Source organism: Triturus cristatus, chromosome 1_2, assembly GCF_964204655.1.
Source record: "Triturus cristatus chromosome 1_2, aTriCri1.1, whole genome shotgun sequence".
Taxonomy (NCBI): domain Eukaryota; kingdom Metazoa; phylum Chordata; class Amphibia; order Caudata; family Salamandridae; genus Triturus; species Triturus cristatus.
Window position 1 is genome coordinate 37,658,716 of NC_140580.1, and position 16,194 is coordinate 37,674,909.

At 45.0% G+C, this 16,194-nt stretch overlaps 1 protein-coding gene across 3 annotated transcripts in view; it reads left to right on the plus strand.

Moving 5' to 3' along the window:
* The window catches only part of LOC146866700 (importin-9-like), a 372,779-nt gene that overhangs the window by 40,215 nt on the left and 316,370 nt on the right, over window positions 1-16,194 (plus strand). For all 3 annotated transcript variants that reach the window (XM_085600471.1, XM_085600450.1, XM_085600461.1), the window contains exon 2: window positions 618-679. In XM_085600471.1, the coding sequence (XP_085456597.1) occupies window positions 618-679 (62 nt within the window). The remainder of the gene's footprint in view (window positions 1-617; window positions 680-16,194) is intronic.

Consider the following 16,194-nt stretch of genomic DNA (forward strand, 5'->3'; position numbering starts at 1 on the left):
TCCGACTAGCTGTTCCATCATGTTTCAAATCTTTGAGGCAAACAATAATGCATCGCCAATCGGCATGAACCCTGTACCCCAGAGCAAGCCACGTTGCCTCAGCTTTCTTTGTCTGTCTCCACTGTTCACATATAGTTTTCTCCAACTCACACGTCCAGTCTTCAAAAAATATATATATTTCTCCCGTTCTGAACAGGATTCGGTAGACCCATTCACAGCCATTGTTTTAGTTTTATGAAACTTTGTCATGTTAAGCACAACAAAATGTGTATAGAGACACTTTGGTTTTGAAATCTTCACACTGTTGCTCTTGTTGCCTCCATCGTCTTTTTGTTTTTTTTAAAGAATATTTAATTTTGTTTTCGGGTGGGTTTTAAAAAAAAGCAGTTATAATGGAAAATTACAGTATTGATCATGAATTCTCAGAAGGGAGCAGTACTTTAGTAATCTGACAATCCTAGAAAACTACATTGTGAACTTCATTTTGCACATAACCAGTAGCAGCTTTGAAGTCTGTGCGCGCTGCATACAGAAGGGAATGTCTGATTCGCAAATCACTTTCACCATTTATACAAAACTCTATTCACTTTGGCTTTTCTTTCTACTCCTGTTTGCAGAGTTCGGAGTTCATTTGGCGGAGTTGACTGTCGACCCACAGGGAGCACTTGCCATTCGACAAGTGAGTCCGAGTATTATTACATGTATATATTTACTTCACCTCCATCTGTGCGTGTTCATCACATCTCTAAATACAAATTACTCGTGGAGAGGTAATGTGCTCACGACCCAAGCTTTTACAGTACATCAGTGTAATGTCAATCAACAATTCAGGTGCATTAATGATGCGCTAATCTTACACCTTCCCGTACAAATTTGTTGCATAGCATCAACTACCCCCCGCCCCCTTATCTAACATTTGCAAAACCCCCATCCAGCGATCATAGGGCAGCACATGATTATAGTATACAAATAGCATTACATTTCGTAGTATACGGGGTCATTAGGGTATGCGATATGCAGACATCACAATTACTGCTTAAACTAGGAGGGTAGTTTAGCCTCCTACCACTATGGCAGGTACCCAAAAACTCACCCATCCCACTATCCAGCATCACTACTCATTTGCCACAATTTCACTGCAATTCGACAATGCCTCAGATTCTGCCTGTGAGGACCACGAGCGGGCTCTAGGACTGTCCTCCTTCCTGGTTCCCCACCCCCTCCCTGAACTGTCTCGTTCCCCAGGAGAAAGACAGTCAGGGGTCCCCAGATGTCTTTCGGCCGCGATTTTATGGGTAATATTTCGGCATAATAATACATGTGATCTTGCCACGTGGACATCGTATTTATCCATTCCTTGAACTTAGGAGCGCTCCCCCGTCCCCATTTGCATGCTACCTTACGTTTCGCTAGGAGCAAACCCATTGCCAAATATTTCCTATGCACTGTTTTTATGTCCTGAGTGAGCCCTAGAAGAGCCATGAGCGGGTTCGGGGACATTTGAGCACCTATCATTTTGGACATCCCATCAAAAACCTGTGTCCAGTAGGCAGCCACCTGAGGGCAGCTCCACACTAAATTTATTAAATCTGCTCCTTCCCTTCCACATCTTGCACAGTTGTCATGTTCCCGCAGTAGCAGTTTGTGCAGTTTGACCGGAGTATGGTATAATCTATGCAGAAATTTTAAGTGTATGAGGCGTAGCCTACTATTGCCTGTGACCTCCTCCGTCTGCTTGCAACTAAATTCCCATAGCTCGTCTGTGAGTGGTATATCTAGGTCGTTGTCCCATTCCCGTCTGGCCCGTGGAGTTTGGGGAGGTGGCGCTTTCTGTATGTGTTTATACAAGAGTGATGTGACCTGTCGTGGGGCTTCCGCCTGTAATAAGTCATGTAGGGGTGCTCTTAGGGAAATGCAGGGGTTACCGCTTTTACGCTTTGCCTAAGTCGAATATACATAAAGGTGTCCATGGTTGTGGGCACGTGTGCCAGAGAATTGTGCCCTAGAGCGAAATTGTCCCCCGATATATAGATCCCCCCCCACCAGGTGGTGTAATGCAGACCATCAAGCAGTTTGCGGCATATCCCCTCATTTGTGACTTGCAATAAGGGATTACGTAGCAGGAGCATCCTAGGGGAATACATCATGGGGGCTCCTAACCTGCACGCAATCTGTCTCCACGCAGCGAGCGTACAGTCCACCGTGGAGGGGTCTCGCTCTCGCTCCTTCGCCCTAGTAAAGAGGTAGCCCTCTGGAGGCATCGGCGACATATAGCCGTCTTCCACCACCAGATGAGGCATGAAGGGAGGCGGGTGAACCCAGTAAACTGCTAAATGTGCCTGCGCACAATAGTAATAGTACTCAAAATTGGGAACATCGTATCCCCCCTGTTGGTACGGCAACATCAATGTGGTTAGGCTGAGCCGCGCCTGTTTCCCGCCCCATATAAGTCTTATAAGTTGTGTCTTAAGTGTGTTAAAGAAGGACCTCCTGGGATGGTATGGGATGTTGATTAAGTGATACAGGCATTTAGGCATTTTGGTAGTAGAATAATCTTAATAAGGGATATCCTCCCTGCCATTGACAGTGGTAGTCGTATCCATATGGTGATGTTGTCTTGTCAATATCTATGCCATAATTCGCACGCATCCCTGGTTTTATGTACCCCTAGGTATTTTAACTCGGCACTCTCCCAAACCAGGGGATAATTCAATTGTGTGGTAGGGTTTTGTGCGTGAGGGGGAATACTGCAGATTTAGTCCAATTTATTTGTATTCCAGAAATGGCGCTGAATTTGGTTATCACCCTCAACACAGGATTAAGTTTCTCTTGAGGCTTTTTGATATACAGGGTCATATCGTCCGCATAGAGGGAGATAAGCAATTGTCTAGCAGGATAAATCAGGGATCTCTCATTGTGATGCTGTCGTAGCTTTGCTGCCAAGGGCTCGATGGCCAAAGCAAATAAAATTGGGGATAGCGGACATCCCTGCTTCGTGCCTCTGGAAACGGTAAAGTGAGAAAAACGTGCACCATTCAGCAGGACTGTGGCTATCGGCCGCATGTACAGCAGTTTAACTGAGTTCAAGAGGGTAAAGGGCATCCCCATGTAACTCTGATTTCCCATCAGGTAATCCCACTCCACTGAATGAAACGCCTTGGTGGCGTCAAAAACCGCCACCGCTGAGCAATTGGGATCTATGTCTTGCAGTACTGCTAAAAGTGTTCTAAGGTTGTGGGATGTGGCATGATTTGGGATGAATCCCGCCTGATCCGGCAACACCAATCTTTCCATCGAAAAACTGAGGCGGATCGCTAACACCTTTGCTAGAATTTTAGTATCACAATTCAGTAAAGATAGGGGTCGGTATGATTCACAGTGTAGCGGGGATTTGCCGGGTTTTAGTAGCGCGGTTATTTGAGCCTCCCGCATGGTTCTCGGTAGGCTGCCCTCCTCTAACGCCGCATAGAACACTTCTTTCAAGATGGGTGCTAAAATTGGTGCGTAGGCTTTATAAAATTCTATTGGCAGGCCGTCTGAGCCCGGGGCTCGCCCTGATTTCATATGCATTATTGCCTCAGTAATCTCGTCCACCTCCAATTCCAAATTCAGAAATTTTTGTTGATTAGGTCCTAACCATGCCAATGCTGTGTCCTCTAAGTATTGTGGCAAATCGAGCGGGGTGCCAGTGTTTTATAGTACTCCCTGAACGTATTGAGTTGATCAGAGAGGTTTCTATATATGGTCCCCTGTGCATCTGGTATCTCCGCGACAAAGTTTGAGAACTTGAGCGGGGGGGGGGGGGGGTTCGGGGGGGGGGGGTTCGGGGGTGTAATCATGCGTGCTAAAACCTTCCCTGGATGATCACCTTCACCATAAACCCTGGCCAGGTATGGTTTCCCTCAAAAGTTACTTTCCCTGCTCGTGGTTTCCTCGTATTCTGTGAGTGCTTCCCGTATTTTAGCTCTATGTGCCCCATCATTCGGGTGTGCCTGAAGCTCTGTTTCTAGCGCTTTAAGTTCCCCTTCCAGGCTATGCAGGTCCCTGCGTAGAGTTTTGAGTATGCCCCCACCCTTTGAGATACACCATCCCCTGGCCGTGACCTTAAATGCCTCCCAGACAGCAGTGAGGCTGGAAACAGACTGCACATTCCGTTAAAAAAATTCCTTAATTTCCCGCTCAATTTCCGTCCTAAAAACTGTGTCTTGGAGATGCAGGGGATTGAGACGCTAACTGTTATACGGGGTGTGGCTTATCGGGGGCTGCAGCTCCATCACCACGGGGGAATGATCTGAATATGTGTGAGCCACATGGGTTACGTGTACTAGCCAATGCGCCATCCCGACTGATAACATAAGTGGTACCTATCGTTTGGATTTTGCTCCATAGTAAAAGCAAAGTATGTGGATCGTCAGTATTGGGTCCGTAATAATTCGCGATTGTCACGTCATATGAGTTGAGCCTCCCACATACCAGGCAGTACCTCCCGTTAGTATCAGCTTCTGACCCACTGGGCATGAACCTCACTCCTCGTTTGAAAATGGCCACTCCCCGAGAGTAACCGGAGTACAATGCAAAATAACGATATGAGGCCCATTTCGCAGCGAATTGAGGTACGAGTTCCGCATTCAAGTGTGTTTCTTGCAGCAGTGTGACTGCGATGCTATGTCTAAGTAGCCTCGTACCTGCCTCTTTTTCCTAGGGTTATTCAGACCCCGTATATTCCATGATCATACATTTAGATTGTTAATATCCCTTGTGATGTCTGTCATGCCTTCGTCTATCGTGCCTGCGACTGAATACTATATTGCCCCTGCTAACCAACTGGGTAGATAACAACATTGCATCAAACATAAAACACCCTCCCCCCACCCACTCCGGCATCCCCAACTCGCCGGGCATACGTACCCCCCCTACTGTTAAGAACCTTCAGTCCAACCAATACTGTCCCTCCTTGTAGGAGATTTGGGGGAACACCCTCGTGGGAGAGTCACTAGGGGCTCACGCCATACCCACTCTCCTCCACTGTTGCACCTACCCGCTACACCGCTGCATCAGCGGGCAGCCATGGCAGGAGGGAGGTGAGAGTCCGGGGGGAACAGATAATAATGATATATAAACTTCAATACATCCCCAATGTAGGCCAGTTTCTCGGATTCAGATCACCAATGCTGATCACGCGTGTTTCGGTAGCAGTTGCTAGTCTTAGTCTGGATTTGATAGGGGAGACTGGGATCTGGAGTGTTCTTGCCTGCCCGTTCCGGCAGATGCAGCTCGACGATTCCGTTTGAGGTAGTCCTCTGCTTGTTGTGGGTTTTGGAAGAAATGTTGCCTCCCCTGGAGTGTTATCTTTAGTTTCGCTGGGTACATCACAGCGTAGGGAATCAATTGCGCCTGTAGTTTATTCTTCACAGCAGTGAATTTGCGCCTTGCATCTTGCACGGTTTGCGTGAAGTCTGGAAAGAACGATAGTATGGTGTTTTCATAGTGGACTTGTTTCTTCTCTTGAGCAAGGCAAAACACCGTGTCTGTCACTGTAGTTTAAAAAACGTGCTATCACTGGGTGAGGTGGTACTCCAGGGGGTGGGCAGACAGCCAGGGATCTGTGCGCTCTCTCCACCGTGAGGTGGGCAGAGAAGGAGTCTCGACCGAACAGCTCCACGACCAATTTTACAATGAAGTCTTCCATGCGACCCGTATTGGTCGATTCCGCCAAGCCCAGGATGCGCACATTGTTTCTTCTGGATCGGGCTTCTAAATCCTCGTTCTTATCTGCAATTATTTTGAGCAATTTATCCATCTGCGAAACATGTTCTTTGTTTGCCGTGGCGCCATCCTCCAGGTCAGACACTCTATCTGCTTCTTTGAGACGTTGTTCATGGTGGTCTAGTTTATTAACAACTGAGTCCATACGTGTATTCATGGTATCTATTTTCTCAGCGATGGTTGTGAGGCTTTGTTTCATACCAAGTAGGAGCGCCTTCCAATCTTCCTCCTGAGTGTCCATGCTATCCGAGTCTGCGTGATCCGCCAAGCTGGACCTGGGTGTTTTGCGTGTTTCAAATGGCAATTTTGTCTGCTTGGTATTGGTACGCCCCATGCTGAGACTTAACGGGGCGCCCTCGGGCGTAGTGTCGGTATATACCGTCACTCCCTAGACGTCGAGATGTATCTGGAGGCTGCCCCAGTAAGTCCTTCCCAAGAGCGCCCAGTACGTAAGCCTGTCAGAGCGGCACAGGTGTTCGGCGTGTTGGGCCCACTGTTCCCTCCAACCCCCACAACTGTATTGCTGAGCTGTCCGTTCTCCTTACTATTCCGGGCATCGGCCCAACCTTCCCTTTGTGCCCGCTCCTCGCGTGTGCTGGTGGTGCTATGAGGCGGTATGTCACAGTGTGAATCGTTGGCAATGCAGGGAGCCACCACTAGATGCGCCGGAGATAGTCGGGACTCGCAGCCTTAATCCGTGGCTGTCAGGAGTGCCGCACCGCCCCCCGCAGTCAGCCGCCAACGGTGCCAGAGGGACTCCGCACCTCACTCAAAATGGCCGTCACGCAGCGTATTCTTTATGGGTATTTGCAGGATGACAACTCTGGTGGCGATGCTGCACACGATCACAGAAGGGAGAGGCTCCGCTGGGTCCCCGCCGCACACAGTTATGCTTGGGTAGGTCACCCGCCAGTGTCTACTATTGCAGTATCTTGTGCTGGTTCCCGTGGCGCCCGTCAGTCAAAATGGCGGCTGTCTCCCCACCTTCCCCCCGGGCTATGGCAGCTACACCTGATCAGGGGATGGTGAAGGTCTCCCGGGCCAGGCGCTATACTGCGCAGTGTCCTTAGGCAGGGGATCCGGCAGAGGCACCCGCCTCGGAGGAGCACAGTGCTATTACGGCATACAGTAGTATGACGGGCCGGCAAACCACACCCGCCCGCAGGGCCCACGCGACCCTGGGCTCGCCTAGCCGTCACAGCCGTCTTCCCACACGAGGCCGGAGGGGCAGCCGTCCGTAGGGACCGTCATCAGTCTGCCATTTCGTCGCGATCGGTCTCCTTCGTCCAGAAACGGCACCGCCGTGATCAGTGGCGATTCCGGTCTTCTGTGGTGTAGAAAACAGAGCTTAGTTTTAGCCAAGGATGGGGCTTAAGGATATTGTTCCGCTCGGCAGGGCAGGAGCCTCACTGGTGTGCGGCCATCTTGGTCGCGCGCCACCTAGCGCCCCCCAGATCCTATGAGAGTTAACCTGTCATTCTGAAGGCTGCGCAAGCCAACAAATACTCGGAGAGAGCCCACCAGAGCCGAGCAAAGGCTAACTTCTGGCTCTATGAGCCTGTGCATGAGATCAGCCTTAAAACTATTTGGCATGTAACAAAGCTTTCCAGAATATGATGAAGTGGGCATCCTGCGTCCTAAACCATCAGAGGCCTTGAAAGCCTGTTGATATCTTGGACAGTCGGGAAGGTTAAGGCTCTCTTTGGTCTTATTCATTTTCGAAGTATTCATGGAGATCCTCGCTTTCTTGTCATTGCGTAGGAATTCAGAGATGTGTTTGTCCACGGTTTTAAAAAAGGAGGGGGGAAGGAACGTCTGGGAGCATACTGGAAAATAAATTAACCAGTGGAGCTGTTGTCATTTTGACAGTTTCGGCCCAACCCCACCAGGTAACAAGTTTGGGAGACCAAGCGTTCAACTTTATTTTTTTATTTTGGCCAGTGTTTTATTGTCATTAATGGTGATTGAGTTTTTCAAGTCTCTACCAAACCAGATACCTACATATTTAAGGGCTTCTGGCTGCCATTTCAAACTCAAATAGTCTATCACTGAGGAAGTACAGTGGATATTTAGTGGTAAGACCTCGGTTTTGTCACTGTTAAGGGAGCAGCCGGACACGGAGTGCCTCTCTAGCTCCTGCATAATGCGGGAAATGACCCAATCAGCCTCCTCGGTAATTAACAGAACGCCCTCAGCCTATGCAGCTACCAATTGCCTGCAAGAGCTGAAGTTAATACTGTTAATATCGGGATTATACCCAAGTGTCGCTAGCAATGGCTCAGTAACCAGCAGAAAGAGAAGTGGGGAAAGTTGGCTTCCCTGGTGGGTACCTGCGACAGTTGGGAGAAAAAGTATTTCACATGGAAACGTTTCACCCAAGTACATCAGGTTATATGACTGCATAGAGAAGTAATTATTAAAATGGAGTATTTTTTTATTACATTTTTTGAAAAATCACATTGGTACGTGATAAATCTCAGAGAGCGGTCAGATAAGCATTACATTAAATACACCATTGTGAATAGAAGAGTTGAATGATGAGCCCAGCGTCTGATAAGACACAGGTGGTGTAGAAGCTACAATTTTTTTTTTAATGAAATTAGAAGCATTTGAATACACAAAATGTTGGACCCAATTGGCCTGTCAAAGTCTAATATAGTGAAACACCTTTGGCTTGGTAAATGAATTTACTTTTTGGTATAATATGGAATGTGGATCGGCGTACCTAGAGCGAGGCAATAATTCTTACTGGAAAGTGGCATATAAAGGGGATACACAGAGAATGGAAGTTAAGAGTTAAAGGGGGCGGTCTCTTCTAGATCTGGTTATTGTTTGAATAGTACCCCTCTTAAAAGAAAAGTGACATGGGAGATCCTTGTGATATCTGTAAAATTCTTTAAGTGTTTGACATGGATCAATTTTGGCAGTTTATTTTTCTGTAGGTAGACATCAAGGGTGTAGTTTCCTAGAAGAATGCAGAGTGTGTTTTGTGGTAGGTTGTGTAATCTACACTTTGAATGATGCAAAGCCATGTCCACCAAGTATGGAATGTTAAATTTGTCAAGCATTTTTTATTTTTTTATTTTGTAACAATCTTTATTCATTTTGCATTTTTCACCCCACACATATCCCACCCACTCCGCCACCCCCTGCTCAGACAGGAGAAAAGTTTAATACGCCATATACATTCCAAAATTCATTACATTATTTCATGTAACGTGGTAAACTACTTCCATCTCCTATTTCTAATTACAATACAATTTACTTCATTAATTACAAATAAAAAAATAACCCCAGAAAAGATATTGTCCTAAAGTGACTAGTGCAAATACGATAAAGTACATATTCTTACTTCATCTTCATTTCTTGCTTTGAGTTTAGATCCAGACACGTAGAGGGTTAAACATTTTCATACCTTTTCTACGCTGATTACTCCCTTTTCGCCTATATGGCTATTTCTAGACTATACATTGTTAGCAACCTGGCAAGCCATTGTTGAAAAGCTGGGGCATTGGAATCCAACCAGGCAGCCTCAAATAAACATTTGTAAAACCGCCATAGAAATAAAAATCAATTCATGCCCTGCCCTTAGCCGATTAGTCTCAAAAGTCCCTAGCAGGATTACATTCTCAGACAATTATTTCCGTTTTTAAAACTTCCGATAGAAAATTCATAATGTCTTTAATACATTTTTGCAGAACATGACATGATGCAAAAATATGAACACTATCTGTATTATAAAATTCACAGTGAGGACAACATGTTCCCTTCCCTCCACCCCATTTTGCGATTTTGTCAGGTGTATAACACAAAAAGCAAGTTTTATAAAACTGTGCCTGTAGCCTGGTAGACATTAAAACCCACTTCGATAACTCGTGGGCATACAAAAATGTCTCGTCTGACACTCCTACTTTCACCTGCCATTTTCTGGAGTACTTGTCCAGACATTTGGGAGGGCTGCATTTATAAGTGTGTGTATCCCCCCAATAGATCTTACTTTATCTTGGTTTATTCTTTCAATAATTTCAACTTTCTCAAATTTTGCCTGCCCCCTCCTTTCTGTACAAGAAAATATCTAATATGGATACATTTTAAAAAATGTCGCCAATCCAAAGTAAAATCTTCTTTCGGTTCTTTGAAGGATCAAAGACCAGTGGGGGGAAAAAGCACTACCAATCCAATTAATTTCCGCCCTCTTCCATTTTCCCACGCAAGCATCTCTAAAAACTTCCGCGAGTGCAAAATTATTATCTAAGGGTGTATAGAATGGTAATCTACCAATTCCACATACTCTCCGTATGGCACTCCATACTTTAAAAACACTAAAGAGGGTCTTGAACCAGACTTTTTTTTAGTAGCTGTCCTGCAGCTGGTGCCACAGACACCCACTGGTTTCTTTCCCTAATATACGTTCAAAGGCGGAGGGGATTTTATCTGTCCATTGTCCGATTGGGTCTGTAATAACTCTTGGCTATGTATTAGTGTAGTGGCCCAATAATATTTCTAATTCGGGAGAGCCAGCCCCCCTCTATCCTTAGGCAGAGTGGGAAACCTAAATGCCTGCCGTGGTCGTGCATATGCTCAGATAAATCGAGAGAATGTATGCTCTATTAACTTGAAGCACTGTGGTGTGAATTCCAAACATATTGCTCTAAAACGATATAAGATTTATGGAAGGAAGGAAGAGCACTTTTATGACGTTGCATCTTCCTCCCATGGATAAATAAAGGTTGTTAAGCTTTTGGAGGTCCTTTTTCATACTGCGCACCACGGGTTCCAGATTTCTCCTTAACCATATTGTCTAACCTGGAGGTAACACTGATGCCTAGGTATATAGCCTTTTCTACCACCCGTTAGCCCGTCATCTTGATCTCATCATTGAGGACAACCTGGGTCTGAAGCATTCTGCCTCTTCAATTACCGTTAATGCAGAGTGCAAGTCTGCCATCACGAAAGCAATATAGTCTGTGTAGGCGAGGGTCTTGGTAGCCCAATTCTGAGACCATATTGCTGGTATTTGGCCATTGTTCTCTAATCTACGAATAAATGTATCAATATAGATCGCAAACAAAAGAGGGGAGCATAGGCAGCCCTGCCTGGTACCCCGAGAGATTGGAAACTCTTTCGAGAGTATACCGTTCACCATCACTGCGGCTGATGATTCGACATATAGTTGTTTAATTGCTTGAATAAATCCCTCCCCTATCCCGATCCTAGACACGGCAATCCACAGATATTGCCAGGAGACCCTATGGAAGGCTTTTTCTGCATCTAATCAAACCAATGCCATAGGGTCTCCTGCAACAGTAGTGATATCAAACAGTGTGATAACTCTCAAGGTGTGGTTTATTGTGGACCTCCCAGGGACAAACCTTTGTCAGACGCTCTGAAATAACCTTGTATATTATGCGTTTTAATCTGCTCGCTAGTAATTTTGAGTACATTTTTGATTTGCAGTTTATTAATGTAATGGGGCGGTATGAACCCAATTGTGCCAGGGTTTTTAAAAAAAAATTATTTTAAGGACTCCACAATTTTTGCTCGTGACCATGATCCGGGGGTTGCCCTCCGTTAAATATATACGAATAGTTCATTAAGGATTTTTTTTTTAACTGGCTCGCGAAGATGACGTAAAACTCGGTTGGTATGCTTTCGGTCCCAGCCACTTCCCCTTTGCTAAGCTATTCAAGGTCACCCATAATTCTGATCAGCATGGTGAGCTATCTAAGCTTTCCTGTTCTTCTTTTTCATATTTCTCATATGGTACGGGATTTAGGTACCCTTTAATATCCCCCTGATCCCTCTTGTCATCAGCCGTATGAAGAGAGCAATAAAACCTCCCAAATGCATCCCTTATGGAATCTGGAATGGTGGTCTGCCCTATCTCCGGATCGATAATTCCTCGAATTATATTGGGTTTCGTTTGCTGCCTGGTGCAAACTGCTAGTTGGTAGCCAACCTGTTCATTTACTTCATAAACGATTTCCTTCCGTGCTACAACTTTGCTTACAGCTTTGTCCGTAAATACATTGATAATGGCTGCCTTTGCAATTGCTATCCGCCGTTGTGTTGACCCAAGATCCTGACCTTCCTTAACCGCCCTGAACAAATTCTCTTCTGCTACCACCAGGTTATCCTGTAATGTCTTTAGAGACTGCTTGTTAAGTTTCAGGGAATATCGCAATGTTTCCCCCCAAATTCCTGCTTTCATGGCATCCCATACCACCTCAGTTGTGGTACTCCCTATATTCTCTTCCAAAAATATTGGGATCCAGCTTTTTATATGGGTGCAATATTCAGTATCCGGGAGTTAAGCTCTGTCAAATGTCCAGGACCTAGAGTTAAAATTGGCTACCTCTATTTCCAGCTCTAGTACTAACGGATTATGGTCCAATAGTACTTGTGGTAGTTTCTCTATATGGCAAATTGAATTACATGAGTTAGAAATAAACATGTAATCTAATCTAGCATGGGGCATTTGTGGATTAGAAAAATAAGTGTACCCTGGATCGTTTGATTTTAACAACTGCCAGCAGTCAACTAAGCCATGAGTCTGACACATATTCCTTAAGGCGTTAAATACTTTTCATCATCATCAAAGATCTTTATTCGGATATTAAAAACATCCATAAAAGTACATGTACATCACAACAATTCATCCAAATTAAAACAATCATTTAAAAAAAAATTAAGAAACTATCACAGTTCATTTTTATAAAGTAAACTTCCTTTCAAATACAGGTATCTTAACAATAACATTATTTTACAGTACTACGTGCATTATATTTCAGCCTGGCATATGCTACAGTTGAGACAATCCACAACTGATTAGCTATAACATGTGCAAAAGAGCTACCACTAATACAAATATACAATATGCAAACTGAGTAATCAGACCATGATCATTGATGCTCGAACGTATAGCAGATTGAAGAAAACAACTAACTCTGAAGATTACATCGTCCGAGCCTAGCATCAATAAATCTCTAAATGCCAGGTTAAAATCCATCAGTACATTCTCTCTAAAATACGGGATTAGGTAATGTTTAGTATATTTTACATAAAAACCACAGAAAAACATAAAATGTAAAAGGCTTTGTTTTCCACCTAAATTACAGGGACAGCTTAAATTTTCAGAATTTTTGTGGAAGACTAATGGGAAGCAAAGTAGGTTTTTAATGCTCCCATCCCTGAAACGAAACAGCAAACTCCTATTCCATCTGCCTAGTTTCTTTCGCAAGTAACCCTGGGGCAAATTATTAGACCTGTCACTTGTTTCCAAAACGGGAATGTACCTTATAATAGCAGATTTTACAAGCTCGGTCCTTTCCCTCTCTTTTCGGTAAAGATCATACAAAGCCCTTTTTAGGTCTCGGCTCGAAGGCTGCGCTTGCGCAGTCTCGGTCCGAGATTTAATGACTTGGAGAAGAGGGGCTTGAACCCGCCCCTCTTCTCCCCTGTTCTCCATTGGCTGGCCTCTTGAATGCTGGCCAGCCATTGGAGAAGAGGTCCGTCACTCCGAACAGGCCCCGTCCTTTTCGGATTCGGGGGCGTGTTTTTTCCAACTTTTCTAATTATCCCCTCCAGCCAATGGCAAGAGGAGAGAAAAGGAAAACACGCCCCCGAATTCGAAACCGCCACTGCGTTTCTCCGAGGCATTTCTGCTTCGCCTCGGAGAAAGGCAGTGGTGTGCTTGTCTGTGAAATGTTGGTTCTACTGAGGTCACAGTGCGCTCTGGTACTTGCACTCTTTCAGTTTTCTGTTTAGGAATGCTGTGCCCTCCCATCAACTTTAACATAGAAAAAATCTTGGATCGCAATGTCGGAACTTTGCCTTTCTCATTACCAGTCCCACTGTTTTTTTCGTTATTATTCTAAAACAGCCCATAAACAGTTCAGAGCCAGGCTTGGCAAAGTTTGAGAGAGTTTCCCTAGTTAGCTTTCCAGAGAACTGCTTCAAAAGTGACGCACCTCTGGCAGCCGTAAGACCTGTCAGCCCGCTTCATGTCAACCTCCAGTGCACGGCATCGGGGGACGAGAGACCTCAACGTGGCCCGGGGAATCGCGGCCGTGTCTCCGCACCTCTGAGGATGTTCCCTCCTGGGGGGGGCACTTGTGTTTGATCCATCCCGCCGTCGGAGCTCTTCACAGGGCGCAGCAAGGGCGTCCTCCGGGTCCGCGGCGCATTGAGGCCCCCGCTGGCACACCCAGCCGCAGCCAAACCGTAGTTCGCGTTTCCACTCGGGTCATAAAATCAAAACAAGAAATACCTCCTCCGGATCCGTTCCGCCGCGCGGAACCTCGATTGTTCCCGAGATAAGTTACACGCGAAATTAATTCAGAGAAGGGAGGCCTTGCCAGAAAGACAGACATGGGGGCCAAGACACAGCCTTGTCTGACCCCTCTGCCAATTATAATGTCCCCTGAGACTTCACCATCATTATTTATTCGAACACGGGCTTTCAAGTCACTATGTAGGTGGGCCAAAAAATAAACAAGTGACTCATCTAACCCATAATTTAACAAAACTGACCATAAGCGGGAGCGGTTAACAAAACCAAAAGCGGAACTTAAGTCCATAAACCCCAAATACAATGGGGATTTTTTGGCAATGGTGTATTTAGCCAATATTAAATTCAGGTTTAAACATTGCTCAATAGTCCCCACGTTGCTTCTAAAGCCTAGCTGGCACGGGTGTAAAATCATATTTTCCTCTGCCCAGGTCCTGATCTTATTGAAAATGACCCTTCCTAAGATCTTCAAGGTATTATCTATTAAAGATATGGGCCGATAACAGCCAGGATCTAGTCTGTCGCCTTTCTTAAAAATTGGCACGATAATGCTATTTGACCAGGTTGCTGGGGCTGGGGTGTTAGATAAGTTATTAAAAATATTGCACAATAAAGGTGACCAAAAGTCAGGCTCTGATTTAATTTGGTCGATGGATAATCCATCGGGACCAGGTGCTTTATTGCTCGTGCTGTGAGAGATAGTATCTTCCACCTCCATTATTGAGATATTAAGGGCCATAGAGGGGTAGGAGGTTTCCGTTAATAGGTGCGGTGCAGCATAAATGCTTGAAAAATGCTTCACCCACAAATCCCCTGATATATTGCAGTTTATGGGGGTAATGTTGGATCCAATTGATCTTAAATTCTTAACCTCGCCCCAGAAACCGGCAACATCTCTGTGCCGCCGTGCGTACAAGGGATTCCCAATGATCCTTTAATATCACTTCTGTTCTTATTTTTACAGTGTGCTTATAGCTTGACCTCAGTCTCCTCACCAAGAACTGGTCCCGTGGTTCAGCTTTAAGGGCCGCCCGTAATTCACGGTTTGCTTTAGAGCACAAAGTGTCGAACCACCTGGGGTTTTTATTATTATTATTGGCAGAAGGTTTGGAAATCTCCTTTTTGATGGCCATACACAACTCTGTAAAAGCCTCGATAATGTCATGTCCAGAATTATCACTAGATAAACAGAAAGACACTAACGAAGGGTGAATTTTAATTGTGCGGGCTAAGACCCCCTTGTTGTCTATCCCCTTCCAAACTACCCTAAGTTTGTCCGTTAACGCCACCAAGTTTTTTGCCCCAATTTCTCTGTTTCCCCGGTTTTTTGATGGATTTAAAACTGCACAGAATAGGGTTGTGGTCACTATATATAGTGCTAACAACCTCAGCCTCTAATAGACAATCCCCAAGCAGGGAAGATATAAATACATAATCTATTGTAGTTGAACTCCCACGCCCAACGTAAGTGGCCACAGGTCCTTTATTTGCGGTAATATTTACCTTCTACATGATATTAACTAAGTCTCGTGTGGCTAAATGATTAAGCAATTCTTCCCCTCTTTTACAGGGAGGGGTTCGGGGATAAATGTGTGCGTTAAAATCACCTCCTACACAGATGCCATCAAGTTTATCATGCTTTTGTCCATCGACAATTCCATCAATAAAATCAAACAATCTTATAAAATTTGTGTTTGGATGTGTTGTGAAGTCATTATTATAAAAATTAATTAAGCATAATTTAAACCCGTTAGTGTAAATTAAGGCCTGAAAATTCATATCATTGGCCTTCAAGGGTTCAATTTTAGCTCCTGCAGTAATCTTAACCCAGATAGATAAACCCCCACTAGGTCGTCCCATAGCCAGAACGGGTACAATTTGATTGTAACAGCTATACCCCTCATGAAGCATAGAACTAGTACACCAAGTTCCTTGGAACATTAAAATATCAAAGTTAGTAACCCAATCTATCCAGTCCCTAAATTTCATCTTCGCATTTAAACCGGCAATGTTTCAACTCAAAATTGTTAATTTGTCAGACGATATAGGGGTGGCGGTGGCATGAGCAGTTATTTTAGGATCAAGTGACAGAATTACCTCAATTTCACCGTTAGACACCTCTATAGGGAGGCCAGTTA